Source organism: Somniosus microcephalus, unplaced genomic scaffold (assembly GCF_052327205.1).
Source record: "Somniosus microcephalus isolate GS21.2 unplaced genomic scaffold, FLI_Smic_1.0 unresolved_chr7, whole genome shotgun sequence".
NCBI classification, from domain to species: Eukaryota; Metazoa; Chordata; class Chondrichthyes; order Squaliformes; family Somniosidae; genus Somniosus; species Somniosus microcephalus.
The window spans coordinates 4,244,272-4,271,977 of NW_028225185.1; the positions used below are offsets into that span (position 1 = coordinate 4,244,272).

The 27,706-nt window shown below is 54.1% G+C and overlaps 1 protein-coding gene across 1 annotated transcript in view; it reads right to left on the minus strand.

Moving 5' to 3' along the window:
- ints3 (integrator complex subunit 3) overlaps positions 1 to 27,706 on the minus strand; it is a 153,543-nt gene that overhangs the window by 121,335 nt on the left and 4,502 nt on the right. The window contains exons 2-5 of the mRNA XM_085978245.1: positions 20,265 to 20,348; positions 19,247 to 19,330; positions 13,552 to 13,665; positions 7,959 to 8,043 (exon numbers count right to left, since the gene is read on the minus strand). Of these exons, the coding sequence (XP_085834371.1) occupies positions 7,959 to 8,043; positions 13,552 to 13,665; positions 19,247 to 19,330; positions 20,265 to 20,348 (367 nt within the window). The remainder of the gene's footprint in view (positions 1 to 7,958; positions 8,044 to 13,551; positions 13,666 to 19,246; positions 19,331 to 20,264; positions 20,349 to 27,706) is intronic.

A 27,706-nucleotide genomic window follows, 5' to 3' on the forward strand; every position in this document is an offset into this window, starting at 1 on the left:
CTGAAAGGGTTGTGGAGGCAGGAACCCTCACAACATTTAAGAAGCATTTGGATGAGCACTTGAAATGCCATAGCATACAAGGCTACGGACCAAATGCTGGAATATGGGATTAGATTAGACAGGGCTTGATGGCCGGCGCGGACACGATGGGCCGAAGGGCCTCTATCCGTGCTGTATAACTCTATGACTCCAGCCATGGCGGTAGTGATGTCCCCGAGGTGGATTTCCTGGGGAAGACAAACATCTTCTCGTGAGGGGTGGCGTTTGTGGCAGTACAGAGCAGTGATCGTATGGAGTGGAGCGCATCGGGGAGGACATCTTGCCAGCGGGAGATTGGGAGGCCCTTGGATTTTAGGGCGAGCATGGCGGTCTTCCACACCGTTGCGTTCTCCCTCTCTACCTGTCCGTTGCCCCGGGGGTTGTAGCTGGTAGTCCTGCTCGTGGCTATGCCCTTCTCGAGCAGGTACTGGCGCAGCTCGTCGCTCATGAACGACGAGCCCCTGTCGCTGTGGATGTAATTGGGGAAGCCAAATATGGCGAACAGGTCGTGGAGGCACCTGATGACTGTGGCGCTGGTCATGTCCAGGCAGGGGATGGCGAAGGGGAAACGGGAGTACTCGTCAATAATATTGAGGAAGTACGTGTTGCGGTCAGAGGAGGGAAGGGGCCCCTTGAAATCGACGCTGAGACGTTCGAAGGGGCGGGTGGCTTTAATCAGGTGTGCCCTGTCTGGCCTATAAAAATGCAGTTTGCATTCGGCGCAGACCTGGCAGTTCCTGGTCATGGTCCTGACCTCCTCGATGGAGTAAGGCAGGTTGCGAGCTTTAATAAAGTGGAAGAACCTGGTGACCCCCGGGTGGCAGAGATCATTGTGGAGGGTCCGTAGCCTATCGACTTGTGCGTTGGCACATGTCCCACGGGATAGGGCGTCTGGGGGCTCATTAAGTTTCCCGGGCCGGTATAAGATATCGTAGTTGTAGGTGGATAACTCGATCCTCCACCGCAATATCTTATCATTTTTGATTTTTCCCCTTTGTCTGTTGTTAAACATAAATGCTACTGACCGTTGGTCAGTGAGCAGGGTGAAACGTTTACTGGCCAGGTAATGCCTTCAGTGCCGTACAGCCTCCACTATCGCCTGGGCCTCCTTCTCGACTGAGGAGTGTCGAATTTCGGGGCCCTGGAGGGTCCGTGAAAAGGCGGCCACGGGTCTCCCCGCCTGGTTAAGGGTTGCGGCTAGGGCGAAGTCGGATGCATCGCTCTCCACTTGGAAAGGGATGGAGTCATCCACTGCGTCCATTGTGGCCTTCGCAATGTCCTCTTTTATGAGGGTGAAGGCCGCACGGGCCTCTGCCGTCAGGGGGAAGGAGGTTGACTTGATGAGGGGCCGGGCTTTGTCCGCATAGTTGGGCACCCACTGGGCGTAGTAAGAGAAGAACCCTAGGCATCTCTTCAGGGCTTTTAGGCAGTGGGGGGGGGGGGGGGGGGGGTAGTTCCAGGAGGGGGCGCATTCGGTCGGGGTCGGGGCCGATGACTCCGTTTTCCACCACGCAGCCAAGAATAGCGAGGCGCACGGTGCGGAACATACATTTTTCTCTGTTGTATGTCAGATTCAGCCGTTGGGCCGTACGGAGGAATTTTTCTAGGTTGGCGTCGTGGTCCTGCCGGTCATGGCCGCAGATGGTGACGTTGTCTAGATAGGGGAAGGTGGCCTGCAGCGCGTTCTGGTCAACCATCCAGTCCATCTCCCTTTGGAAGACCGAGACCCCGTTGGTGACGCCGAAGGGGACTCGGAGGAAGTGGTAGAGGTGACCGTCAGCCTCGAAGGCCGTGTACTGGCGGTCCTCAGGCCTGATGGGGAGCTGGTGGTATGCCGACTTCAGATCAATCGTCGAGAATACCCGGTATTGTGCTATCTGGTTGACCATGTCAGATATGCGGGGAAGTGGGTATGCGTCTAATTGCGTGTATCGATTGATCGTCTGGCTGTAATCAATAACCAGGCGCTGTTTTTCGCCGGTCTTTACTACCACCACTTGGGCTCGCCATGGGCTGGTGCTGCCCTCGATAATCCCTTCCCTCAGGAGTCTTTGTACTTCTGATTTAATAAAGCTCCTATCCCCGGCACTGTACCGCCTGCTTTTAGTAGCAATTGGTTGCAGTCTTTGGCGAGGTTAGCGAACAACGGGGGGGGGGGGGGGGGGGTTTGACCTTCAGGGTGGACAGGCTGCATACTTTGCGCGGCGCCGTGTTTAAATTCTGCTGGCTGCAGACTGTAAGTGGGGGCAGGGGCCCGCCATATGCCATTGTGACGCTCTCCAGATGGCACTGGAAGTCTAATCCTAGCAGCACGGGAGCGCAGAGCTGTGGCAGGACGAGGAATTTAAACTCTCTGTACTCCACGCCGTTCACTGTCAGAGTCGCTACACAGTAGCCGCCGACGTCCGCCGTATGGAACTTTGAGGCCATAAAGACCTGGTGGCGTGTGCGCATAACCGATAGGGAGTAGCGTCGCACCGTGTCGGGGTGGATGAAGCTCTCCGTGCTTCCGCAGTCGAAAAGGCAATTTGTGGCATGGCCATTTACCTTTACGTTCATCATGGACCTGGCTAGTTGATGGGGCCTAGATTGGTCCAGGGTGATGGAGGCCATCGTCGAGGTCGGTGGGTCGCTGTAGTATTCGCCCGCGCCGAGGGCCTGGTCCCGAGATGGTGTCCAAGATGGCGGCTCACCCTCGGCTGGTGGTGTCCAAAATGGCGGCCCGCACGGCTCACACGTGGTTGGTGGGGTCCAAAATGGCGGCCTGTACGGTTCACACGTGGCGCTGCTGGAATTGGGGGTCGATTTCGCCTTGCACACTCTCGCGTAGTGGCCTTTCTTGCCGCATTTGGAGCAGGTCGCGTCCTTTGCTGGGCATTGCTGTCTGGGGTGCTTGGCCTGGCCGCAGAAGTAGCATTTCTGGCCTCTGGTCATTGCAGCTATAGCTGGGCTGCTGGTGGCTTGTGGCCTTACCGGGTCCCAAGATGGCTGCTCCCGTGGCATCCACGTGGCCATCCGGTCAGGGGGGTAGGCGTCCATGTTCTGGAGGGCCACGTCTAACGAGTTAGCGAGGGCCACCGTCTTCTGCAGGTCGAGCCCCCTCTGTTCCAGCAGCCTCTGCCGAGTATAGTTGGACCTGATGCCGGCTACGTAGGCGTCTCGGATCAGGTCTTCCGTGCATTCCTTGGCCGTCACCGCTTTGCAGTTACAGTCCCGGCCGAGGGCTCTCAGTGCCAGTAAATATTCAGCGCCCGATTCCCCGGGGCGCTGTTTTCGGGTAGCCAGGAGGTGTCTGGCGTAGACCTCGTTAACAGGCCTCACGTATTGTTCCTTTAGCGTCGCGATGGCAGCCGCGTAAGTAGTGGCGTCTCGGATGATCGAGTAGACTTGGTGGCTCACCCGTGAGTTCAAGACAAGCCATTTCGCGTCATCTTGTCGTGACAGTAGTGCTGGAGGCCTCCAGGAAGGCTTCGAAACAGCTCAGCCAGTGTTCAAAGTTATTGGCTGCATCTGCTGCTTGAGGATCCAGGTCTAAACGTTCCGGCTTCAAGATTTGCTCCATGTTGAAAATGAGTCAATAAAATTGATGCGCTATCAACAATACCAAAGACTACGAGATGGACTTAAATGAAGTAGGCTTTTATTGACTAAGAACTAGAGCATGCCTCTGCTAGTGAATCCATCCGAAGAGCTCCCGGGGGAAGGGTGGCGAGTCACCTTTATACCCGGGCTTAGGGGTGGAGCCAGGGGTGGAGACATGCCTGGACTTGTACAGGGTTAACAGTGGTTTACCACACAGGCATGTACAGGTTAACAGTGGTTTACCACAGTTTCTATCTCCTTCTTGAATATATTTAATGAATTGGTCTCAACTGCCTTCTGTGGTAGAGAATTCCACAGGTTCCCCACTCTCTGGGTGAAGAAATCCCTCCTCATCTCAGTCCTAAATGGCTTACCCCTTATCCTTAGACTGTGACCCCTGGTTCTGGACTCCCCCGCCATCGGGAACATCCTTCCTGCATCTAGTCTGTCTAGTCCTGTTAGAATTTTATAAGTTTCAATGAGATCCCCTCTCATTCTTCTAAACTCCAGCGAATATAAGCCTAATCGACCCAATCTCTCCTCATATGTCATTCCTGCCATCCCAGGTATCAGTCTGGTGAATCTTCGCTGCACTCCCTCCATGGCAAGAACATCCTTCATATATACTCAACGACTGAGCCTCCACAGCCCTCTGGGGCAGAGGATTCCAAAGATTCACCGCCCTCTGAGTGAAGAAATTCCTCCTCATCTCAGTCCTAAATGGCCGACCCCTTATCCTGAGACTGTGACCCCTGGTTCTAGGCACTCCAGCCAGGGGGAAACAGTCTCTCAGCATCGACCCTGTCAATCCCCCTCAGAATCTTGTATGTTCCAATGAGATCACCTCTCATTCTTCTAAACTCCAGAGAGTATCGACCCAATCTACTCAATCTCTCCTGATAGGACAGCCCTCACATCCCAGGAATCAATCTAGTGAACCTTTGTTGCACTGCCTCCAAGGCAAGTTCATCCTTCCTTAGATAAGGAGACCTAAACTGTGCACAGTACTCCAGGTGTGGTCTCACCAAGGCCCTGTACAACTGTAGCGAGACCTGTAGAGTGTGGAGAAACTGCTGCCAGAGGCCAATACGAGCTCATGATACGCAAGCTTTAGATCTACGACAACCTGCATTAATAGAAGCGTCATTAAAGGCGAGATCATGACTCAAGGGCCTTCATTGGAACCGAGATTAGGGAAGGGGTGCACAAATGCTTGGTCAAAGAGGCGGGTCTTAAGAAAGGTCTTAAAGGAGATGGGGGTGGGGGGATGTGGGGTGGAGGAGGGCTTGAGGGAGGGAATTCCAGAGTGCGCAGGCCGAGACAAGGCAGTCAGAGGAACGGAGGGTTCGAGGGGAGGGAGGGCTCAAAGAGGCCGCGGGTGGTTACAGAGATAGGGAAGGGCGAGGCCTTGGAAGGATTTAAACAAGAACTTTGAGGGACTGAGAGCCAATGTAGGCTCATGAGGACGGGAGCGATGGGCGAGCAGGATTTGGCACTTGGTCGGGCGGGCAGCAGAGCTCTGGATGAATCAAAGTTAACGCAGGGCGGAGGACGGGAAGCCGGCCAGGGGAACGTTGGGGGTAGTCGAGTCTGGAGGTGACAAAAGGCACGGAATGAGGGGTTTCAGCACAAGGTGGGCGATGTTACGGAGTGTGGAAGTGGGCGGTCTTCGCGCTGCAGCGGATGTGGGGCTCCAAAGACCAGCATTAGCGTCAAATAGGACGCAGGGATTAAGAACCGTCCAGTTCAGCCTGGGGCAGTGGCCGGGAAGGGGGGATGGAGCCAGCGGCAAGGGTGCAGAGATCGTGGCGGGGAGGGCGAAGACAATGGCCTTCTCAATCGCGGTCGATTCAAGCAGTGAAGGCACAGAGGGAGTGGGAGAGATCGAGAGGGAGGGCGTCAGCGTGCACGTGGAAGTTGAGCCCATGTCTGTGTCTGGTCATTGAGGGTAAGCGTCTGGGGGGGGGGGGGGGGGGGGGGCGAAGAACGGAGTTATTTTCTCCACGACACACCATTGCCGGTCTTAAGGCAGGCTTTTAGTCCCAGGACAGCGACAGTGCGGCCCCGCGACTCACCGCAAGCTTAAATCAGGTCGCAGGAATGAGGTGCTGTTGCCAGCTGGATACTCCTGCTCCATGTGCCACACAGCGGCAGGAGATGAAGGCGTGCCCACGATACGCCAAAGTGCCGAATTCCTGATCTCACGTGCAGGAGGCTGCACCGGGCAGAGGAGGAGACACTTTCTCGTGGGGGTGGGGGGGGAGAAAAGCAGGATGATAAAGATCAGGAGGAAGAGTTAATCCAGGCCATTCTTGCTAATTTCTCGGCGGGGATTCAACACAGCGTATGGGGCGACCCGAAGCAAGGGATAGGATATGCCCCCCGAGTGGGTAAAGGCACTGCCTGGTTATAGGACTGAGATAGATAGACCAGAAATGTCTCCGGTTCAATTCTCAGCCAGGGCTCCTGCTCCAGCTGACCAATCAGCAGTCTCTGCTGGAAAGTATCTGGATGTCGGGTGAGATCATGGTCAGGCTGGGCACCAAAGCCCACCGTGGCTGAACACATTGCCAACAATCGCCGTCTTGGCTCACACACAAAGGGCCGCTTGTTTGGGCGAGTTAGTGCAACTACCGATGGCCATGGAACTGTGACCTGTGACCCAGCAAGGGGCCAATGGCCATGGAACTGTGATCTGTGACCCAGCAAGGGGTCAATGGCCATGGAACTGTGACCTGTGACCCAGCAAGGGGCCAATGGCCATGGAACTGTGACCCAGCAAGGGGACAATGGCCATGGAACTGTGACCTGTGACCCAGCAAGGGATCAATGGCCATGGAACTGTGACCTGTGACCCAGCAAGGGGACAATGGCCATGGAACTGTGATCTGTGACCCAGCAAGGGGTCAATGGCCATGGAACTGTGACCTGTGACCCAGCAAGGGGACAATGGCCATGGAACTGTGACCTGTGGCCCAGCAAGGGATCAATGGCCACGGAACTGTGACCCAGCAAGGGATCAATGGCCATTGAACTGTGACCTGTGACCCAGCAAGGGATCAATGGCCATGGAACTGTGACCTGTGACCCAGTAAGGGTTCAATGGCCATGGAACTGTGACCTGTGACCCAGCAAGGGATCAATGGCCATGGAACTGTGACCTGTGACCCAGCAAGGGGCCAATGGCCATGGAACTGTGACCCAGCAAGGGGACAATGGCCATGGAACTGTGACCTGTGACCCAGCAAGGGATCAATGGCCATGGAACTGTGACCCAGCAAGGGGCCAATGGCCATGGAACTGTGACCTGTGACCCAGCAAGGGATCAATGGCCATGGAACTGTGACCTGTGACCCAGCAAGGGGACAATGGCCATGGAACTGTGACCTGTGGCCCAGCAAGGGATCAATGGCCACGGAACTGTGACCCAGCAAGGGATCAATGGCCATTGAACTGTGACCTGTGACCCAGCAAGGGATCAATGGCCATGGAACTGTGACCTGTGACCCAGTAAGGGTTCAATGGCCATGGAACTGTGACCTGTGACCCAGCAAGGGATCAATGGCCATGGAACTGTGACCTGTGACCCAGCAAGGGGCCAATGGCCATGGAACTGTGACCCAGCAAGGGGACAATGGCCATGGAACTGTGACCTGTGACCCAGCAAGGGATCAATGGCCATGGAACTGTGACCCAGCAAGGGGCCAATGGCCATGGAACTGTGACCTGTGACCCAGCAAGGGATCAATGGCCATGGAACTGTGACCTGTGACCCAGCAAGGGGCCAATGGCCATGGAACTGTGACCCAGCAAGGGGACAATGGCCATGGAACTGTGACCTGTGACCCAGCAAGGGATCAATGGCCATGGAACTGTGACCTGTGACCCAGCAAGGGGCCAATGGCCATGGAACTTTGACCTGTGACCCAGCAAGGGGTCAATGGCCATGGAACTGTGACCTGTGACCCAGCAAGGGGCCAATGGCCATGGAACTGTGACCTGTGACCCAGCAAGGAGTCAATGGCCATGGAACTGTGACCTGTGACCCAGCGAGGGATCAATGGCCATGGATCAGTGACCTGTGACCCAGCAAGGGGTCAATGGCCATGGAATTGTGACCAAGAGAAAAGGCAAAAGTAATACTAGAGGGAAAAGGGCAAATAAAATAAATGAGGATACCACGGCTGGGAACCAGGTGCGAGTCATGCCTCGGCCTCGCTTGCCTCTCGCTGCAAGGTTCAGACAGGCGCATCCCAGGATTTAGCCAATGAGATCCCGACCGCCACCGTCTCCGGTTCCGCCATCCCCGATATTAAAGCAGCTGAACAGATACTCACCGGCAATTTGTTTCATTAGCGTCATGCACACCCCATCTGCTCCCAGAACCGCATTCTTCACGACCTCTCGCACCAACCACACCAACTGAGGACAAAGAAACTGGATCTTCACAACTCGTTCAATGTGCTCTTACAAAACCGAGACAGACCTGTCCCCACCAGACTGTACCCCAGTGTAATAGTGACAGACCTGTACCTGGGCATATAAGGTAGCCAAATCTAGTGGGTGGATAGAGGATTGGGAAAACTTTAAAAGACAGCAAAAAATAACAAAAAGATTGATTAAGAAAGGGAAGATAGATTATGAAAGTAAATTAGCAAAAAATATAAAAACAGATAGTAAGAGTTTTTATAGTTATATAAAAAGAAAAAGGGTGGCTAAAGTAAATGTTGGTCCCTTAGAGGATGAGACCAGGAAATTAATGGTGGGAAATATGGAGATGGCAAAAACACTGAATGAATATTTTGTATCAGTCTTTACAGTAGAAGACACTAAGAATATCCCAACACTGGACAAACAGGGGGCTAAAGGGGCGGGAGGAGCTAAACACGATCAAAATCACGAAGGAAGTGGTACTCGGTAAAATAATGGGACTCAAGGCGGATAAATCACCTGGACATGATGGTTTACATCCTAGGGTCTTGAGGGAAGTGGCGGTAGGGATTGTGGATGCATTGGTAATAATTTTCCAAAACTCCCTGGACTCGGCAAAGGTCCCGGCAGACTGGAAAACTGCTAATGTAACACCCTTATTTGAAAAGGGCAGTAGACAGAAGGCTGGAAACTATAGACCAGTTAGCCTAACATCTGTGGTAGGTAAAATTTTGGAGTCCATTATTAAGGAGACAGTAACAGGACATTTGGATAATCATAATTTAATAGGACAAAGTCAGCATGGTTTTATGAAGGGGAAGTCATGTTTGACAAATTTTCTGGAGTTCTTTGAGGAAGTAACATATAGGGTGGATAAAGGGGAACCAGTGGACATAGTGTATTTAGACTTCCAAAAGGCATTTGACAAGGTGCCACACAGAAGATTATCGCTTAAGATAAAAAATCATGGGATTGGGGGTAATATTCTGGCATGGATAGAGGATTGGCTATCTAACAGAAGGCAGAGAGTTGGGATAAATGGTTCATTCTCAGACTGGCAATCAGTAACTAGTGGTGTTCCGCAGGGGTCAGTGCTGGGTCCCCAACTCTTTACAATCTATATTAACGATTTGGAGGAGGGGACCGAGTGTAACATATCAAAGTTTGCAGATGATACTAAGATGGGAGGGAAAGTAGTGAGTGAGGAGGACATAAAAAACCTGCAAGGGGACATAGACAGGCTAAGTAAGTGGGCAGATGGAATACAATACTGGAAAGTGTGAGGTTATGCACTTTGGCAGGAAAAATCATAGAGCAAGTTATTATCTTAATGGCAAGAAACTGGAAAGTACTGAAGTACAAAGGGATCTGGGGGTCCTGGTGCACGAAACTCAAAAGGTTGGTATGCAGGTGCAGCAAGTGATTAAGAAAGCCAATGGAATGTTGGCTTTCATTGCTAGGGGGATAGAATATAAAAATAGGGAGGTATTGCTTCAGTTGTACAAGGTATTGGTGAGACCGCACCTGGAATACTGCATACAGTTTTGGTGTCCATACTTAAGAAAATACATACTTGCTCTCGAGTCAGTACAAAGAAGGTTCACTCGGTTAATCCCGGGGATGAGGGGATGGACATATGAGGAGAGGTTGAGTAGATTGGGACTCTACTCATTGGAGTTCAGAAGAATGAGAGGCGATCTTATTGAAACATATAAGATTGTGAAGGGGTTGGATCGGGTGGATGCGGGGAGGGTGCTCCCGATGATGGGTGAAACTAGAACTAGGGGGCATAGTCTTAGAATAAGGGGCTGCTCTTTCAAAACTGAGATGAGGAGGAACTACTTCACTCAGAAGGTGGTAGGTCCATGGAATATGCTGCCCCAAAAAGCTGTAGAAGCTACATCATTACATAAATTTAACACAGAAATAGACAGTTTCCTAGAAGTAAAGGGAATTAAGGGTTATGGGGAGCGGGCAGGAATTTGGACATGAGTCTAGGTTCGGATCGGTCATGGCCCTGTGGGTAGCGGAGCGGGCCCAGGGGCCGTGTAGCCTGATCCTGCTCCTATTTCGTGTGTCTAATTCTGTTAGATTCAGGAGATGGTTATGTGATAGTGGATTGGCGGTTAGGATCAGATCAGCCATGATCTCATTGAATGGCGGAGCAGGCTCGAGGGGCCGATTGGCCTACTCCTCCTCCTATTTCTTATGTTATGTTCTTACCCACCAGACCTGTACCCCCAGTGTTATACAGTGACAGACCTGTACCCACCAGTACTGTACCCCAGTGCTAGTGACAGGCCTGTACCCCCAGTACTGTACCAGTTAGACAGTGACAGACCTGTACCCCCAGTACTGTACCCCAGTGTTATACAGTGACAGACCTGTACCCACCAGTACTGTACCCAAGTGTTCTACAGTGACAGACCTGTACCCACCAGTACTGTACCCGTGTTATACAGTGACAGACCTGTACCCACCAGTCCTGTACCCGTGTTATACAGTGACAGACCTGTACCCACCAGTACTGTACCCCAGTGTTATACAGTGACAGACCTGTACCCACCAGTACAGTACCCCAGTGTTATACAGTGACAGACCTGTACCCCAGTGTTATACAGTGACAGACCTGTACCCACCAGTACTGTACCCCAGTGTTATAATGACAGACCTGTACCCCCCAGTACTGTACCCGTGTTAGTGACAGACCTGTACCCACCATTACCGTACCCCAGTGTTAGTGACAGACCGGTACCCACCAGTACTGTACCCCAGTGTTATACAGTGACAGACCTGTACCCACCAGTACTGTACCCCAGTGTTAGTGACAGACCTGTACCCACCAGTACAGTACCCGTTATACAGTGACAGACCAGTACCCACCAGTACTGTACCCGTTAGTGACAGACCTGTACCCACCAGTACTGTACCCCAGTGTTAGAGACAGACCTGTACCCACCAGTACTGTACCCCAGTGTTATACAGCGACAGACCTGTACCCACCAGTACTGTACCCGTGTTATACAGCGACAGACCTGTACCCACCAGTACTGTACCCTAGTGTTATACAGTGACAGACCTGTACCCACCAGTACTGTACCCGTGTTATACAGCGACAGACCTGTACCCACCAGTACTGTACCGCAGTGTTATACAGTGACAGACCTGTACCCACTAGTACTGTACCCCAGTGTTATACAGTGACAGGCCTGTACCCACCAGTACTGTACCCCAGTGTTAGTGACAGACCCGTACCCCCCAGTATTGTACCCCAGTGTTATACAGTGACAGACCTGTACCCACTAGTACTGTACCCCAGTGTTATACAGCGACAGACCTGTACCCACCAGTACTGTACCCGTGTTATACAGTGACAAACCTGCACCCACCAGTATTGTACCCCAGTGTTATACAGTGACAGACCCGTACCCCCCCAGTACTGTACCCCAGTGTTATAGTGACAGACCTGTACCCACCAGTACTGTACCCCAGTGTTAGTGACAGACCTGTACCCACCAGTACTGTACCCGTGTTATAGTGACAGACCTGTACCCACCAGTACTGTACCCGTGTTATAGTGACAGACCTGTACCCGCCAGTTCTGTACCCCAGTGTTATACAGTGACAGACCTGTACCCACTAGTACTGTACCCCAGTGTTATACAGTGACAGACCTGTACCCACCAGTACTGTACCCCAGTGTTATACAGTGACAGACCTGTACCCACCAGTGCTGTACCCCAGTGTTATAGTGACAGACCTGTACCCACCAGTACTGTACCCCAGTGTTATACAGCGACAGACCTGTACCCACCAGTACTGTACCCCAGTGTTATACAGTGACAGACCTGTACCCACTAGTACTGTACCCCAGTGTTATACAGTGACAGACCTGTACCCACCAGTACTGTACCCCAGTGTTATACAGTGACAGACCTGTACCCACCAGTACTGTACCCCAGATTTATACAGTGACAGACCTGTACCCACCAGTACTGTACCCCAGTGTTATACAGTGACAGACCTGCACCCACCAGTACTGTACCCCAGTGTTATATGAAGTGCTCTCGCTCTGCGGACACCCGCTGAATTTGGAGGGACAGAGCCAGTCAGTGTGGTGCTGGGTGTTTTTACAGTTCCGGTGAGCACAGCATGAAACATTTCACAGCTCGGCAACAGAATTTCAGCGGGCAGCTGGTTTACCACCAGCCTCGAGAAAGCTGTGCAATGCGCTCACCAGAGTGGCGACCAATTCTCCGATTTGGTTTGGTCCGTCCCGATGGGCGCAGGCTCACACTGGTGGACAGCGCCGTGGCAACTGCCGTTACCTTGCCCAGATACGTTGCTGAACTGCTCCAGCGCCCGGGGGGAGGAGGGGACACTGCACCAGAGCCAATTGTGACCCATTCAAGGGCCTTCATTAAGAACTCGCATTACTGCAGCTCCTCTCACCACCTCAGGACATCCCAAAGCGCTTTACAGCCAATGAAGTACGTTTTTCCCCCCCGAAGTGGTCGCTGTTTTACGGCAGCCAATTTGCGCACAGCAAGCTCCCACAAACAGCAATGTGATAATGACCAGATCATCTGTTTTTAGTGATGTTGGTTGAGGGATAAATATTGAACGCAGGACACCGGGGAGAACTCCCCCTGCTCTTCTTCCAATAGTGGCCGTGGGGTCTTTTACATCCACCTGAGGGGACAGACGGGGCCTCGGTTTAACATCTAATCTGAAAGACGGCACCTCCGACAGTGCGGCGCTCCCTCAGTACCGCCCCTCCGACAGTGCGGCGCTCCCTCAGTACTGCCCCTCCGACAGTGCTCCGCTCCCTCAGTACCGCCCCTCCGACAGTGCGGCGCTCCCTCAGTACGGCCCCTCCGACAGTGCGGCGCTCCCTCAGTACCGCCCCTCCGACAGTGCGGCGCTCCCTCAGTACCGCCCCTCCGACAGTGCGGCGCTCCCTCAGTACCGCCCCTCCGACAGTACGGCGCTCCCTCAGTACCGCCCCTCCGACAGTGCGGCGCTCCCTCAGTACGGCCCCTCCGACAGTGCGGCGCTCCCTCAGTACCGCCCCTCCGACAGTGCGGCGCTCCCTCAGTACCGCCCCTCCGACAGTGCGGCGCTCCCTCAGTACCGCCCCTCCGACAGTACGGCGCTCCCTCAGTACCGCCCCTCCGACAGTGCGGCGCTCCCTCAGTACCGCCCCTCCGACAGTGCGGCGCTCCCTCAGTACCGCCCCTCCGACAGTGCGGCGCTCCCTCAGTACCGCCCCTCCGACAGTGCGGCGCTCCCTCAGTACCGCTCCTCCGACAGTGCGGCGCTCCCTCAGTACTGCTCCTCCGACAGTGCGGCACTCCCTCAGTACTGTACTGGGAGTGTCGGCTTGGATTTTACGCTCAAGTTGCTGGCGTAGGACTCGAACCCGCCACCTTCTGACTCAAGTAGCCAGAGTGTGCTGCCCACCATAGCCCCGGCTGTATTGAATGGCGTATGCCTCACCTGTATTCTGACTGTATCCTGAAGTTTCAGGTATTTCTCCATGAGGAGTTGGTTAATCTTATTTAAAATCAGGTTCATGCCGTCTCTGCTAACCAGCGTCAGATCCCGATAACACTGCAACACAACGTCAGACAGCACCGTCAAAACAGGGAGGAGAGCATCCACCTCAAGCTGAGAAACAATTACTTGCATTTATATAGCACCTTCATCGTAGTAAAATCTTCTGGACACCCCCCCACCCCCCCCTCCAGAGGCAATAGTTTCGCCCTATCAACTCCTTTAATCATCTTAAACATCTCAATTAGATCACCCCTTAACCTTCTAAACTCGAGGGAATACAAGCCCAGTCTGAGCAACCTGTCCTCGGAATTTAACCCTTTTCGCCCCCGGTATCATGCTGGTGAATCTGGGCGGGCCCCCTCCACCTACCCCCCCCCCCCCCAAAACCAGGTCAGTATATCCTTCCTGAGGTGCGGGGCCCAGAGAACTGAACACACCCGCTCCAGATGGGGTCTGACCAGAGCTTTAGAGAAGCACAGAGACTTACAGCACAGGAGGAGGCCATTCGGCCCCTCGTGCTTGTGCCAGCTCTTTGAACAGGTAGATAAGGTGGTTAAAAAGGCATATGGGATACTTGCCTTCATTAGCCAAGGTATAGAATATAAGAGCAGGGGGGTTATGATGGAGCTGTACAAAATGCTGGTTAGGCCACAGCTGGAGTACTGTGTGCAGTTCTGGTCGCCACACTATAGGAAGGATGTGATTGCATTGGAGAGGGTGCAGAGGAGATTCACCAGGATGTTACCTGGGCTGGAGCGCTTCAGCTATGAAGAGAGACTGGACAGGCTGGGGTTGTTTTCCTTAGAGCAGAGAAGGCTGAGGGGGGACCTGATTGAGGTGTACAAAATTATGAGGGGGGTAGATAGAAAGGAACTTCTCCCCTTTGTAGAGGGGTCAGTAACCAAGGGGCATAGTTTCAAGGTAAGGGGCAGGAGGTTTAGAGGGGATTTGAGGAAAAACTTTTTCAGCCAGAGGGTGGTTGGAATCTGGAACTCACTGCCTGAAAGGGTGGTAGAGGCAAGAACCCTCACAACATTCAAGAAGCATTTAGATGAGCACTTGAAACGCCATAGCATACAAGGCTACGGACCAAGTGCTGGAAAATGCGATTAGAATAGACAGGGCTTGATGGCCGGCGCGGACACGATGGGCCTCTTTCTGTGCTGTATAACTCTATGACTCTATGAATGAGCAATCGCGTTCAGTCCCACAACCTCCGTCTTTTGTCCGTAACCCTGCGAGCTCCTCGTCTTCAGGCACCCGTCCGGCTTCCTCTTAAAATTTATTGATGGAATCAGCGTCCACCGCCGTTTCAGGTCGAGCGTTCCAGATCCCCACAGCCCTCAAGAGCGAAAAGATTTCTCCTCGTCTCCAACGATCCCCCCAAGCTGTGTGGCCGCGCGCCGCCGTTCCGCTGGAAAAGATTCCGCACGTGCACGGCTGCGCACTTAAAGGGACCGCGCACCTAAACTAAAGATGAGAGCGCGCGTCGCTCATCTCCCCTCTACACCTTTTGCCAAGGATTTTGAATCTATGAGGGACCTGGGAGTTAATGTGCATCAGTCCCTGAAGGTGGCAGGACATATTGAGAGAGTGGTTAGCAAAGCATTTGGGATCTTGGGCCTCATAAATAGAGGTATTGAGTACAAAAGTAGAGAAGTTATGCTGAACTTTTATAAAGCACTGGTTAGGCCACAACTGGAGTATTGAGTCCAGTTCTGGTCACCACACTTTAGGAAGGATGTGAAGGCCCTTGAGAGGGTGCAGAGGAGATTTACCAGAATGGTTCCGGGGATGGGGGATCTTAGCTACAAGGACAGGTTGGAGAAGCTGGATTTGTTTTCATTAGAGCAAAGGAGGTTGCGGGGTGATTTGATAGAGGTGTACAAGATTATGACGGGTTTGGATAGGCTAGACGGGGAAAGGCTGTTCCCACTAGTTGATGGTACCAGGACTATGGGACACAGATTTAAGGTTTTGGGTAAGAGATACAGGGGGGATGTGAGGAAAAGCTTTTTTACGCAGCGAGTGGTGATGACCTGGAACTCGCTGCCGACGGAAGTGGTGGAAGCGGAGACACTCGATGTTTTCAAGGGGAGACTGGATAGGCACTGGAGGGAAATAAACTTTGCAGGGCTACGGGGATAGAGCGGGGGAATGGGACTGACTGGATCGCTCTACAGAGAGCCGGCACGGACTCGATGGGCCGAATGTCCTCCTTCTGTGCTATCTGATGCTCCCTGTTCGAATATGGTGGGTCTAGTGGAAACGCCCATCCTGCCAGCTCGTGCCCTCGGAGGCAATTACATCCTCAGTCGGAACGGCTCGGCCCGTTAGTATCCACAGAATGAAAAGACGGATTCCGGGTTTCTAAATGGCCCTCAGTGGCAGGAAGCTCGGATAACGCTCGCCTCGTCAGTACAGGTGCTGCCTGCTTACAGGACCCAGCCAGGCCGAGCAGGCGCTGCCAGGATCGGCCCCTGGGTATTTTACCCCTTTGTTCCTGGGATGTGGGCGTCGCTGGCAAGGCCGGCATTTATTGCCCATCCTTAATCGCCCTCGAGAAGGTGGTGGTGAGCCGCCTTCTTGAACCGCTGCAGTCCGTCTGGTGAAGGTGCTCCCACAGTGCTGTTAAGGAGGGAGTTCCAGGATTTTGACCCAACGACGATGAAGGATCGGCCCGAGATATTTCATAGAAACATAGAAGATAGGAGCAGGTCATTCGGCCCCTCGAGCCTGCTCCGCCATTCAATGAGATCATGGCTGATCATCCAAATTCAGTACCCTGTCCCTGCCTTCTCCCCATATCCCTTGATCCCTTTAGCCTTAAGAAATATATCCAACTCCTTCTTGAATATATTTAATGAATTGGCCTCTACTGCCTTCTGCGGTAGAGAATTCCACAGGTTCACCACTCTCTGGGTGAAGAAATTCCTCCTCATCTCAGTCCTAAATAAGAACATAAAAAGTAGGAGGAGCAGGAGTCGGCCATACGGCCCCTCGGGCCTGCTCCGCCATTCAATAGGATCATGGCTGATCCGAACCTAGACTCACGTCCACTTCCCTGCCCGCTCCCCGTAACCCCTAATTCCCTTATCAGCTAGGAAACTGTCTATCTCCGTTTTAAATTTATTTCCAAGTCATATCTCTCTCAATTCTATCAAAACCCGTCATCACCTTGAAAACTTCCATTTGGTCACCTCGGACTCTTCTCTGTTACAGTTTATGTAACTGCAACCTAACTTCGACCCCCTCCGCCCCCCCACATTGTATTCCACTCCCGGGTTGCCTCAAGTGTAATACGAATGCCGTCACCAGCAGCTGCTTTAAGCACCCACTCCCCTGCTGACCATTAAATCGAATTAAACATTAACACGCTGGAGGGGGTTGGCTGCTTCCAGCCGCAGCGACGCAGGCAACATAATTAAACACCGCTCCACGGCACTCTTTATTGCCCAGGCCTCACGGGGACGGCCTCTCCAGGGGTCCCGCGTGGTTTCAAATGAACCGCTAACTGCCTCCGGGAGAGAAAAAAAACAACAACAAAAATGCAATTATCCCGACAGCTGTTCCCAAAGTTCTGAAATCAAAAAAAAACGGTCGCAAAAACAAATCCAGTCGTGAATCTAGACTTCACGATTCGCAAGTGGTGGCGAAGTTTTCAAGGTATTACGGGGAACCAACAGGGCTGAGCGAGAGAAACTATTTCCGCTGGTTGGGGAGTCTAGGACTAGGGGACCAATGTTCCCGCAAAAACATTTTTTTTGCGGGTGCGCGGCCCCTTTAAGGGACTGCGCGCCCCAAATTATCGCACGTGTGCAGTTTCCACCCCCCCATTGTAAAGCCGCTGAACAGCCTGCGCGGCACCCTCGGATAACGGGAGCACTGCAGGGGACACAGCCTAAAAACGAGAGCCAGGCCTTTCGGGAGTGAAGTTAGGAAACACTTCTATGCGCAAAGGGCGATAGAAGTTTGGAACTCCCTTCCGCAAACGGCAATTGCCGGGTCAATTGTTAATTTTAAACTCTGGAGATTGATAGATTTCTGTTAACCAGAGGTATTGAGGGATACGGGGGGGGGGGGGGGGGCAAAGGCAGGTAAGATGGGAGTTAGGTCGCAGATCAGCCGTGATCTGATTGAACGGCGGGACCAGGCTCCTCCTGTTCCTAGGTAGCTCCCTACCCGACGGCGATGTGGGAGCAGCTTCCATGCCACTACTCGCTGTAAACAGGAGGGCCCGCGGTTTGTAAAGGGTTTATAGAAACATAGATGATAGGAGCAGGAGTAGGCCATTCGGCCCCTCGAGCCTGCTCCGTCATTCAATGAGATCATGGCTGATCATCCAAATTCAGTACCCTGTTCCTGCCTTCTCCCCATACCCCTTGATCCCTTTAGCCTTAAGAAAAATATCCAACTCCTTGTGGTAAACCACTGTTATTGTTGTTCACCGTTGTTGTTGTTGTTGCACAGTTGTATCTATGCATGCCTCAGCTGGCTCCGCCCCTGGCTCCACCCACATGCCCAGGTATAAAGGTGACTGCTCTGCAGCCCCCTACCTTCTTGGAAACCAGTCAACCACAAGAGGCATGCTCTGTTCTTTGTTAATAAAAGCCTTTTAGTTATTCTCCTAACTCTCCGCCTTTATGAGTAATTGATAGCGCATCACTCCTTCTTGAATATATTTAATGAATTGGCCTCCACTGCCTTCTGTGGCAGAGAATTCCACAGGTTCACCACTCTCTGGGTGAAGAAATTCCTCCTCATCTCAGTCCTAAATGGCTTACCCCTTATCCTTAGACTGTGACCCCTGGTTCTGGACTCCCCCGCCATCGGGAACATCCTTCCTGCATCTAGTCTGTCCAGTCCTGTTAGAATTTTATAAGTTTCAATGAGATCCCCTCTCATTCTTCTAAACTCCAGCGAGGATAAGCTCAATCGACCCAATCTCTCCTCATACGTCATTCCTGCCATCCCAGGTATCAGTCTGGTGAATCTTCGCTGCACTCCCTCCATGGCAAGAACATCCTTCCTCAGATAAGGCGACCAAAACTGCACACAATACTCAAGATGTGGTCTCACCAAAGCCCTGTACAACTGCAGCAAGACATCCTTGTTCCTGTACTCGAACCCTCTCGCTACGAAGGCCAACATACCATTTGCCTTCTTAACCGCCTGCTGCACCCTGCATGCTTACCTTCAGCGACTGGTGCACAAGGACACCCAGGTCTCGTTGCACTTCCCCTTCTCCCAATCTATTGCCGTTCAGATAATAATCTGCCTTCCTGTTTTTGCCACCAAAGTGGATAACCTCGCATTTATCCACATTATACTGCATCTGCCCAATCACCCAACCTGTCCAAATCATACTGGAGTTTCTCAGCATCCTCCTCACAGCACACACGCCCACCCAGCTTTGTGTCGTCTGCAAACTTGTAGATATTATACCCTGGAGTGCGCAATGTAACATTTGGCTCAGGCTACGAAAGCCAGGTGCCTGTTTCGTGGACGCTGATTTAGGCCGATCGAGTTGTTGGGTCAGGACACGCTGCAGATTGGAACGTGCCTTGCAAGTTTCAGGCTGCAGCTCTGGGTTATTTGGAAAAAGGTGGATAGATAGAAACAGCAACCGACTCACTCTTTGTGCTTGCAGAGGCTCCATTAGAATCATTGTTAAAAGTCCCAAACAGACCTCCTCGTGCTGTTGAGCGCCTTTACAGACCTATGGGAGGGGAAGAAAAGAGTTCAGTAAGGTTGGACAATGATCAAAACTGAAACTAGCCTTTACTGTTCGAAACCTCAGTGGCCAGGGGGTAACAGGGTGACTCAGCGATCTCTGAACGGGGTCTGAATCCAGACCAGACGAGCGACTCCAGTTTAGTGGTCTTCGGAGCCCCTGAACAAGCCGCGCCGGATGTGGGTTTCTGCCCGTTCCTTCGGGCGTCGGACCTGCGGCACAAAACTGCCGCGCACTTTACCCCGAAACTGCCAACATCTGCCGCAAGAGGGCAAGAAGCAGACGGTGGGGGGAGGTCGCGGAGGCCGAGGTCGCATCGATAAAAATCACAACTGCGGCAATAAGCGGAGCAGGCTAGACCGGTCAGTGCAGACTGGGACGGAGCCGGCTGGACTAGACACTGCAGACAGGGATGGAGCCGGCTGGACCGGACAGTGCAGACTGGGACAGTGCCGTCTAGACCGGACAGTGCCAACAGGGATGGAGCTGTCTGCACCGGTCAGTGCAAACAGGGACAGAGCCGCCTAGACCAGACAGTGCAGACAGGGACGGAGCCGCCTAGACCAGACAGTGCAGACAGGGACAGAGCCGCCTAGACCAGACAGTGCAGACAGGGACGGAGCCGTCTGGACCAGGGTGGAGCAGTCTAGACCACACTGTGCGGACAGGGACAGACAGAGGGGGATAATTGGAGCAGGGTACACAGTTTGGGAAGCAGAGTAGAGTTGGTTAGAGTACAGGCGGAGAAGATGGGGAGATGCTCAACTGGGGCGCTGGAGCGCCACCACTGACAGGAGGATGTAATTACAGCGTGACAAGTTTACATAGGCAGCCTCCATTGACACAAAAGTGGGACAAGTAGTAAAGGAGCGCGCGCACTGGTAAGACCTTTAATACAGAAACTCTGCTGCACACTTACATGAGCATTCAATGCATCATTTGCTTCTCTCTCCGATACTCCAGTGATCATCGGGGACACCACGCTTAGGCACCTCTCCAGTTTCTAAACGAGAGCAGAGAAACAATGAAAAAATTAAAATCTAGCGAAATAGGATCGAATCATAGAAAGTTACAGCACAGAAGGAGGCCATTCAGCCCATGCCAGCCGATAACGTTCTATCCCAGCCTAACCCCACTTTCCAGCTCTTGGTCCGTAGCCCTGTCGGTTACCGCACTTCATATCCAAGTACTTTTTAAATGCAATGAGGGTCTCTGCCTCGACCACCCTTTCAGGCAGTGAGTTCTAGACCACCACCACACTCGGGGTGAAAAATGTTGTCCTCAACTCCCCTCTAAACCTCCAACCAATTACTTTCAATCTCTGCCCCCTGGTTATTGACCTCTCTGCTAAGGGAAATCGGTCCTTCCTATCCACTCTATCCAGGCCCCTCATAATTTTATACACCTCAATTAAATCTTCCCTCAGCCTCCTCTGTTCCAAAGAAAAACAACCCCAGCCGATCCAATCTTTCCTCATCGCTGAAATTCCCCAGTCCAGGCAACATCCTGGTAAATCTTCTCTGTACCCTCTCTAGGACAATCACCAGAATACCAAGGTGAGCTTCTGTGGGCTGGAATAAAAGGGCGGTGGGGGGGGGGGGAAAAACCGATCTAAGAGTGAAGACAAAAGTAATTTGGTGAAACATTGAGATGTCGGTAAGTTTACGGCCGACCTCCTCACACGCGGCAAGAGCGGGGATTACGGAGCAGCAAGGATCCAATTATTTTGCCTAGCCCTGGCCATGCTTTGAAGGGGCTCTTTCCCTCCCAAGTGTAGCTCAGCACCCTTTAGGCGATCAGCTGCAGTCCCGTTCGATCCCAAGCCAATGCATCCTGTTCCCAGTGCCATGCCAGGGAGGCTTGGGAACAGCCCCCTGCTGCACGCCACGCCAGCAACCCTCGCTGATCACTTCGAGCGCTTTCCAAATTTCTTTTCCTGTGGTCTCTGCCCTGGCTCAGTGGGTATCACGCCCGCCTCTGGTTGTGGATTCACGTCCCACTCCAGAGACTTCAGGACGTAATCCCAGGCGGACGCTGCCAATGCTAGTACTGGGAGCGCCGCACTGTTGGAGGGGCGGTGCTGAGGGAGCGCCGCGCTGTCGGAGGGGCGGTGCTGAGGGAGCGCCGCACTGTTGGAGGGGCGGTGCTGAGGGAGCGCCGCGCTGTCGGAGGGGCGGTGCTGAGGGAGCGCCACGCTGTCGGAGGGGCGGCGCTGAGGGAGCGCCGCGCTGTCGGAGGGGCGGTGCTGAGGGAGCGCCGCGCTGTCGGAGGGGCGGCGCTGAGGGAGCGCCGCGCTGTCGGAGGGGCGGCGCTGAGGGAGCGCCGCGCTGTCGGAGGGGCGGCGCCGAGGGAGCGCCGCGCTGTCGGGGGGGCGGTGCTGAGGGAGCGCCGCACTGTTGGAGGGGCGGTGCTGAGGGAGCGCCGCGCTGTCGGAGGGGCGGTGCTGAGGGAGCGCCGCGCTGTCGGAGGGGCGGCGCTGAGGGAGCGCCGCGCTGTCGGAGGGGCGGCGCTGAGGGAGCGCCGCGCTGTCGGAGGGGCGGCGCCGAGGGAGCGCCGCGCTGTCGGGGGGGGCGGTGCTGAGGGAGCGCCGCGCTGTCGGAGGGGCGGTGCTGAGGGAGCGCCGCGCTGTCGGGGGGGCGGTGCTGAGGGAGCGCCGCGCTGTCGGAGTGGCGGCGCTGTCGGAGCGCCGCGCTGTCGGAGGGGCGGCGCTGAGGGAGCGCCACGCTGTCGGAAGGGCGCGCGCTGTCGGAGCGCCGCGCTGTCGAGGGCGGCGCTGTGGAGCGCCGCGCTGTCGAGGGGCGGCGCTGAGGGGCGCCGCGCTGTCGGAGGGCGGCGCTGAGGGGAGCGCGCCTGTCGGAGGGGCGGAGCTCGAGGGAGCGCCGCGCTGTCGAGGGGCGCTGAGGAGCGCCGCGCTGTCGGAAGGGCGGCGCTGAGCGCGCGCTGTCGGAAGGGCGGCGCTGTCGGGAGGGCAGTCGGAGGGCGGCGCTGAGGGAGCGCCGCGCTGTCGGAGGGCCGCGCTGTCGGAGGGGCGGCGCTGAGGGGGCGCCGCGCTGTCGGAGGGGCGGTGCTGAGGGAGCGCCGCGCTGTCGGGGGGGCGGTGCTGAGGGAGCGCCGCGCTGTCGGAGGGGCGGTGCTGAGGGAGCGCCGCGCTGTCGGGGGGGCGGTGCTGAGGGAGCGCCGCGCTGTCGGAGGGGCGGCGCTGTCGGAGCGCCGCGCTGTCGGAGGGGCGGCGCTGAGGGAGCGCCACGCTGTCGGAAGGGCGGCGCTGAGGGAGCGCCGCGCTGTCGGAGGGGCGGCGCTGTCGGAGGGGCGGTGCTGAGGGGGCGCCGCGCTGTCGGAGGGGCGGCGCTGAGGGAGCGCCGCGCTGTCGGAGGGGCGGCGCTGTTGGAGCGCCGCGCTGTCGGAAGGGCGGCGCTGAGGGAGCGCCGCGCTGTCGGAGGGGCGGCGCTGAGGGAGCGCCGCGCTGTCGGAGGGCCGCGCTGTCGGAGGGGCGGCGCTGAGGGGGCGCCGCGCTGTCGGAGGGGCGGCGCTGAGGGGGCGCCGCCCTTTCGGAGGGGTGGCACTGAGGGGGCGCCGCCCTGTCGGAGGGGCGGCACTGAGGGGGCGCCGCCCTGTCGGAGGGGCGGCACTGAGGGGGCGCCGCCCTGTCGGAGGGGCGGCACTGAGGGGGCGCCGCCCTGTCGGAGGGGCGGCACTGAGGGGGCGCCGCCCTGTCGGAGGGGCGGCACTGAGGGGGCGCCGCCCTGTCGGAGGGGCGGCACTGAGGGGGCGCTGCCCTGTCGGACGGGCGGTACTGAGGGGGCGCTGCCCTGTCGGACGGGCGGTACTGAGGGAGCGCCGCCCTGTCGGAGGGGCGGTACTGAGGGAGCGCCGCCGTCGGCGGGGCGGTACTGAGGGAGTGCCGCACTGTCGGAGGTGCCATCTTTGGATGGGACGTTAAACCGAGGCCGTCTGCTCTCTCAAGTCGATGTAAATGATCCCACGGCCACTATTTCCAAAGAAGAGCGGGGGGGGGGGGGGGGAAGTTCTCCCAGGTGTCCTGGCCAATAGTTATCCCTCAATCAACATCACCAGAACAGATGATCTGGTCATTATCACATTGCTGTTTGTGAGAGCAAGTCTTTTTCTTTCAGCAGTGTTCGCTTCTCAGCTTGTGCTGGAACCCCTGGTATTTCATTCCTCGACGAGGTGTCGGAGTTATCACGGGATAAAGTCTTGAGTGAGATGCTGCCTCAATCATTACAACCTTACAGCGCAGGAGGCGGCCATTCGGCCCATCGTGCCTGTGCCGACTCTATGAAAGAGCTCTCCAATTAGTCCCACTCCCCCTGCTCTTTCCCCACAGCCCAGCACATTTCCACCCCATTAAGTATTCATAGAAACATAGAAGATAGGAGGAGTAGGCCATTCGGCCCCTCGAGCCTGCTCCGCCATTTAATGAGATCGTGGCTGATCATCCAAATTCAGTACCCGGTCCCTGCCTTCTCTCCATATCCCTTTAGCCTTAAGAAATATATCCAACTCCTTCTTGAATATATTTAATGAATTGGCCTCAACTGCCTTCTGTGGCAGAGAATTCCACAGGTTCACCACTCTCTGGGTGAAGAAATTCCTCCTTAGCTCTGTCCTAAATGGCTTACCCCTTATCCTTAGACTGTGACCCCTGGTTCTGGACTCCCCGACCATCGGGAACATCCTTCCTGCATCTAGTCCTGTTAGAATTTTATAAGTTTCAATGAGATCACCTCTCATTCTTCTAAACTCCAGCGAGTATGAGCCCAATCGACCCAATCTCATCTAATTCTCTTTTGAGAGTTAACATTGAATCTGCTTCCACCGCCCTTTCAGGCAGTGCGTTCCAGATCGAAACAACAATCAATCGGATCAAATCCAATTGATGGTATTTGTACTGTACTAGTCTCCGTCCCGTGCCTGGGTTCTCCTGTACCAGTTACGAGACCCCAAAATTAGTTGGTTATCCACCAGTTTGCATCATCACAAGGCGAGACGGGAGGTAGGGAGTCCCCTTTGTCGATACTTTCTAAAAAACTTTTCTCCCTGCGAGAACCCGTTCCAAATATTAACAGTCACCCTGTAAAATACGAACACACTCTCAGGAACCACTCCCCCCCGGGCCGTATTCCTGAAAACAGTGTCAGCTACCCACAGCAAGACAGCGCCGTCAATCGCAAAATATACATCCAGGAGTGAGGAGTCAATAAGGAGAGGAAATCCTAGCAATCGGGAGAACGGAATTCCGGTGCTCCTGGTGATGCCGAGGACCTGGGAAGCCCAGTGTCTGTTCTCGGGATGCGAGGCAGAGTCGAGAATAAAGGAACGCCGATTGTATGTCCAAGTCAGGGGTGGGAACCTGGAACTGATGGTGTTCCCACTGCGTCGCTGCGTATCCCGGCGGCCAAGATCGCGGGGGAAGGAGGAGCTGCCGAGGTAACCGTGGAGGAGTTGCTGCAGATGATGCAGTCACGGTGCGCTGGCGACAGAGGGCGTGGATACTGAATCCACTGGCAGGGGTATTGATCGAGCAAACCGCGGCAGCCTGGGGGGCGTCGAGCATCTCGAGTATTGTTCAAGTTCTACCATCCAGGCAAGCTGTGGCCGGGTATCCATCACAGTGCTGACATCAGCCTGTCCTGAACACCCACGTCCGACATATCATGGTACCAGTCTAGTGGGGAGGGGGAAGGGGGAGAATCACACTCACACTAGATACACTTCAATGCTGTCCAAGACCCATCTTCAACAAAACTCGAAGTTAGTTCCGTCCAACTCCCTCACTCCAGTGACAGACCTGTACCCACCAGTGCTGTACCCCAGTGTTATACAGCGACAGACCTCTACCCACCAGTACTGTACCCCAGTGTTATACAGCGACAGACCTGTACCCACCAGTACTGTACCCCAGTGTTATACAGTGACAGACCTGTACCCACCAGTACTGTACCCCAGTGTTATAGTGACAGACCTGTACCCACCAGTACTGTACCCCAGTGTTATAGTGACAGACCTGTACCCACCAGTACTGTACCCCAGTGTTATAGTGACAGACCTGTACCCACCAGTACTGTACCCCAGTGTTATAGATTGATAGACCTGTACCCACCAGTACTGTACCCCAGTGTTATACTGACAGACCTGTTCCCACCAGTACTGTACCCCAGTGTTATACACTGACAGACCTGTACCCACCAGTACTGTACCCCAGTGTTATACAGTGACAGACCTGTACCCACCAGTACTGTACCCGTGTTATACAGTGACAGACCTGTACCCACCAGTACTGTACCCGTGTTATAGTGACAGACCTGTACCCACCAGTACTGTACCCCAGTGTTATACACTGACAGACCTGTACCCACCAGTACTGTACCCGTGTTATACAGTGACAGACCTGTACCCACCAGTACTATACCCCAGTGTTATAGTGACAGACCTGTACCCACCAGTACTGTACCCCAGTGTTATACAGTGACAGACCTGTACCCACCAGTACTGTACCCCAGTTATAGTGACAGACCTGTACCCACCAGTACTGTACCCGTGTTATACAGTGACAGACCTGTACCCACCAGTACTGTACCCCAGTGTTATACAGTGACAGACCTGTACCTCCCAGTACTGTACCCGTGTTATACAGTGACAGACCTGTACCCACCAGTACTGTACCCCAGTGTTATACAGTGACAGACCTGTACCCACCAGTACTGTACCCGTGTTATACAGTGACAGACCTGTACCCACCAGTACTGTACCCGTGTTATAGTGACAGACCTGTACCCACCAGTACTGTACCCCCGTGTTATACAGTGACAGGCCTGTACCCACCAGTACTGTACCCCAGTGTTATACAGTGACAGACCTGTACCCACCAGTACTGTACCCCAGTGTTATAGATTGATAGACCTGTACCCACCAGTACTGTACCCGTGTTATACAGTGACAGACCTGTACCCACCATTACTGTACCCCAGTGTTATAGTGACAGACCTGTACCCACCAGTACTGTACCCCAGTGTTATACAGTGACAGACCTGTACCCACCAGTACTGTACCCGTGTTATAGTGACAGACCTGTACCCACCAGTACTGTACCCGTGTTATACAGTGACAGACCTGTACCCACCAGTACTGTACCCGTGTTATACAGTGACAGACCTGTACCCACCAGTACTGTACCCCAGTGTTATACAGTGACAGACCTGTACCTCCCAGTACTGTACCCGTTATACAGTGACAGACCTGTACCCACCAGTACTGTACCCGTGTTATACAGTGACAGACCTGTACCCACCAGTACTGTACCCGTGTTATACAGTGACAGACCTGTACCCACCAGTACTGTACCCCAGTGTTAGTGACAGACCTGTACCCAGCAGTACTGTACCCCAGTGTTATACAGTGACAGACCTGTACCCACCAGTACTGTACCCCAGTGTTATACAGTGACAGACCTGTACCCACAGGTACTGTACCCCAGTGTTATACAGTGACAGACCTGTACCCACCAGTACTGTACCCGTGTTAGTGACAGACCTGTACCCACCAGTACTGTACCCCAGTGTTAGTGACAGACCTGTACCCACCAGTACTGTACCCCAGTGTTATAGAGTGACAGACCTGTACCCACCAGTACTGTGCCCCAGTGTTAGTGACAGACCTGTACCCACCAGTACTGTACCCATGTTATACAGTGACAGACCTGTACCCACCAGTACTGTACCCCAGTGTTAAACAGCGACAGACCTGTACCCACCAGTACTGTACCCCAGTGTTAGTGACAGACCTGTACCCACCAGTACTGTACCCATGTTAGTGACAGACCTGCAGATGTTGGAAATCCGAAATAACAACAGAAAATGCTGGAAAAACTCAGCAGGTCAGGCAACATCCGTGGAGAGAAATTTGAGTTGACGTTTCGGGTTTGACCCTTCTTCAAAACTGGAGAGAAAAGGAACTAGATCGAAGGCAGGGCTGCGATCGGACAAAAGAATAAAAGAACAAAAGAAGTAAAAGAGATTAGAAGCTAGACGAGATGGTAATAGGCTGGGATTAGGTGTAAAGTGTACTGGCAGGGCAAAAGATAGCTGCCAGGTGTGAGAGAGAAACAAAAGGAAAGGGGGGGAGGAAAGGAGTGGAAAAATATAAGTAAAAATGAAATAGGGGCCGAGGTTATGATCTGAAATTGTTGAACTCGATATTGAGACCGGAAGCTGCAGAGTGCCTAATCGGAAGATGAGGTGCTGTTCCTCGAGTTTACGTTGAGCTTCCGTGGAACAGTACAAGAGGCCAAGGACACCAGTACTGTACCCCAGTGTTATACAGTGACAGACCTGTACCCACCAG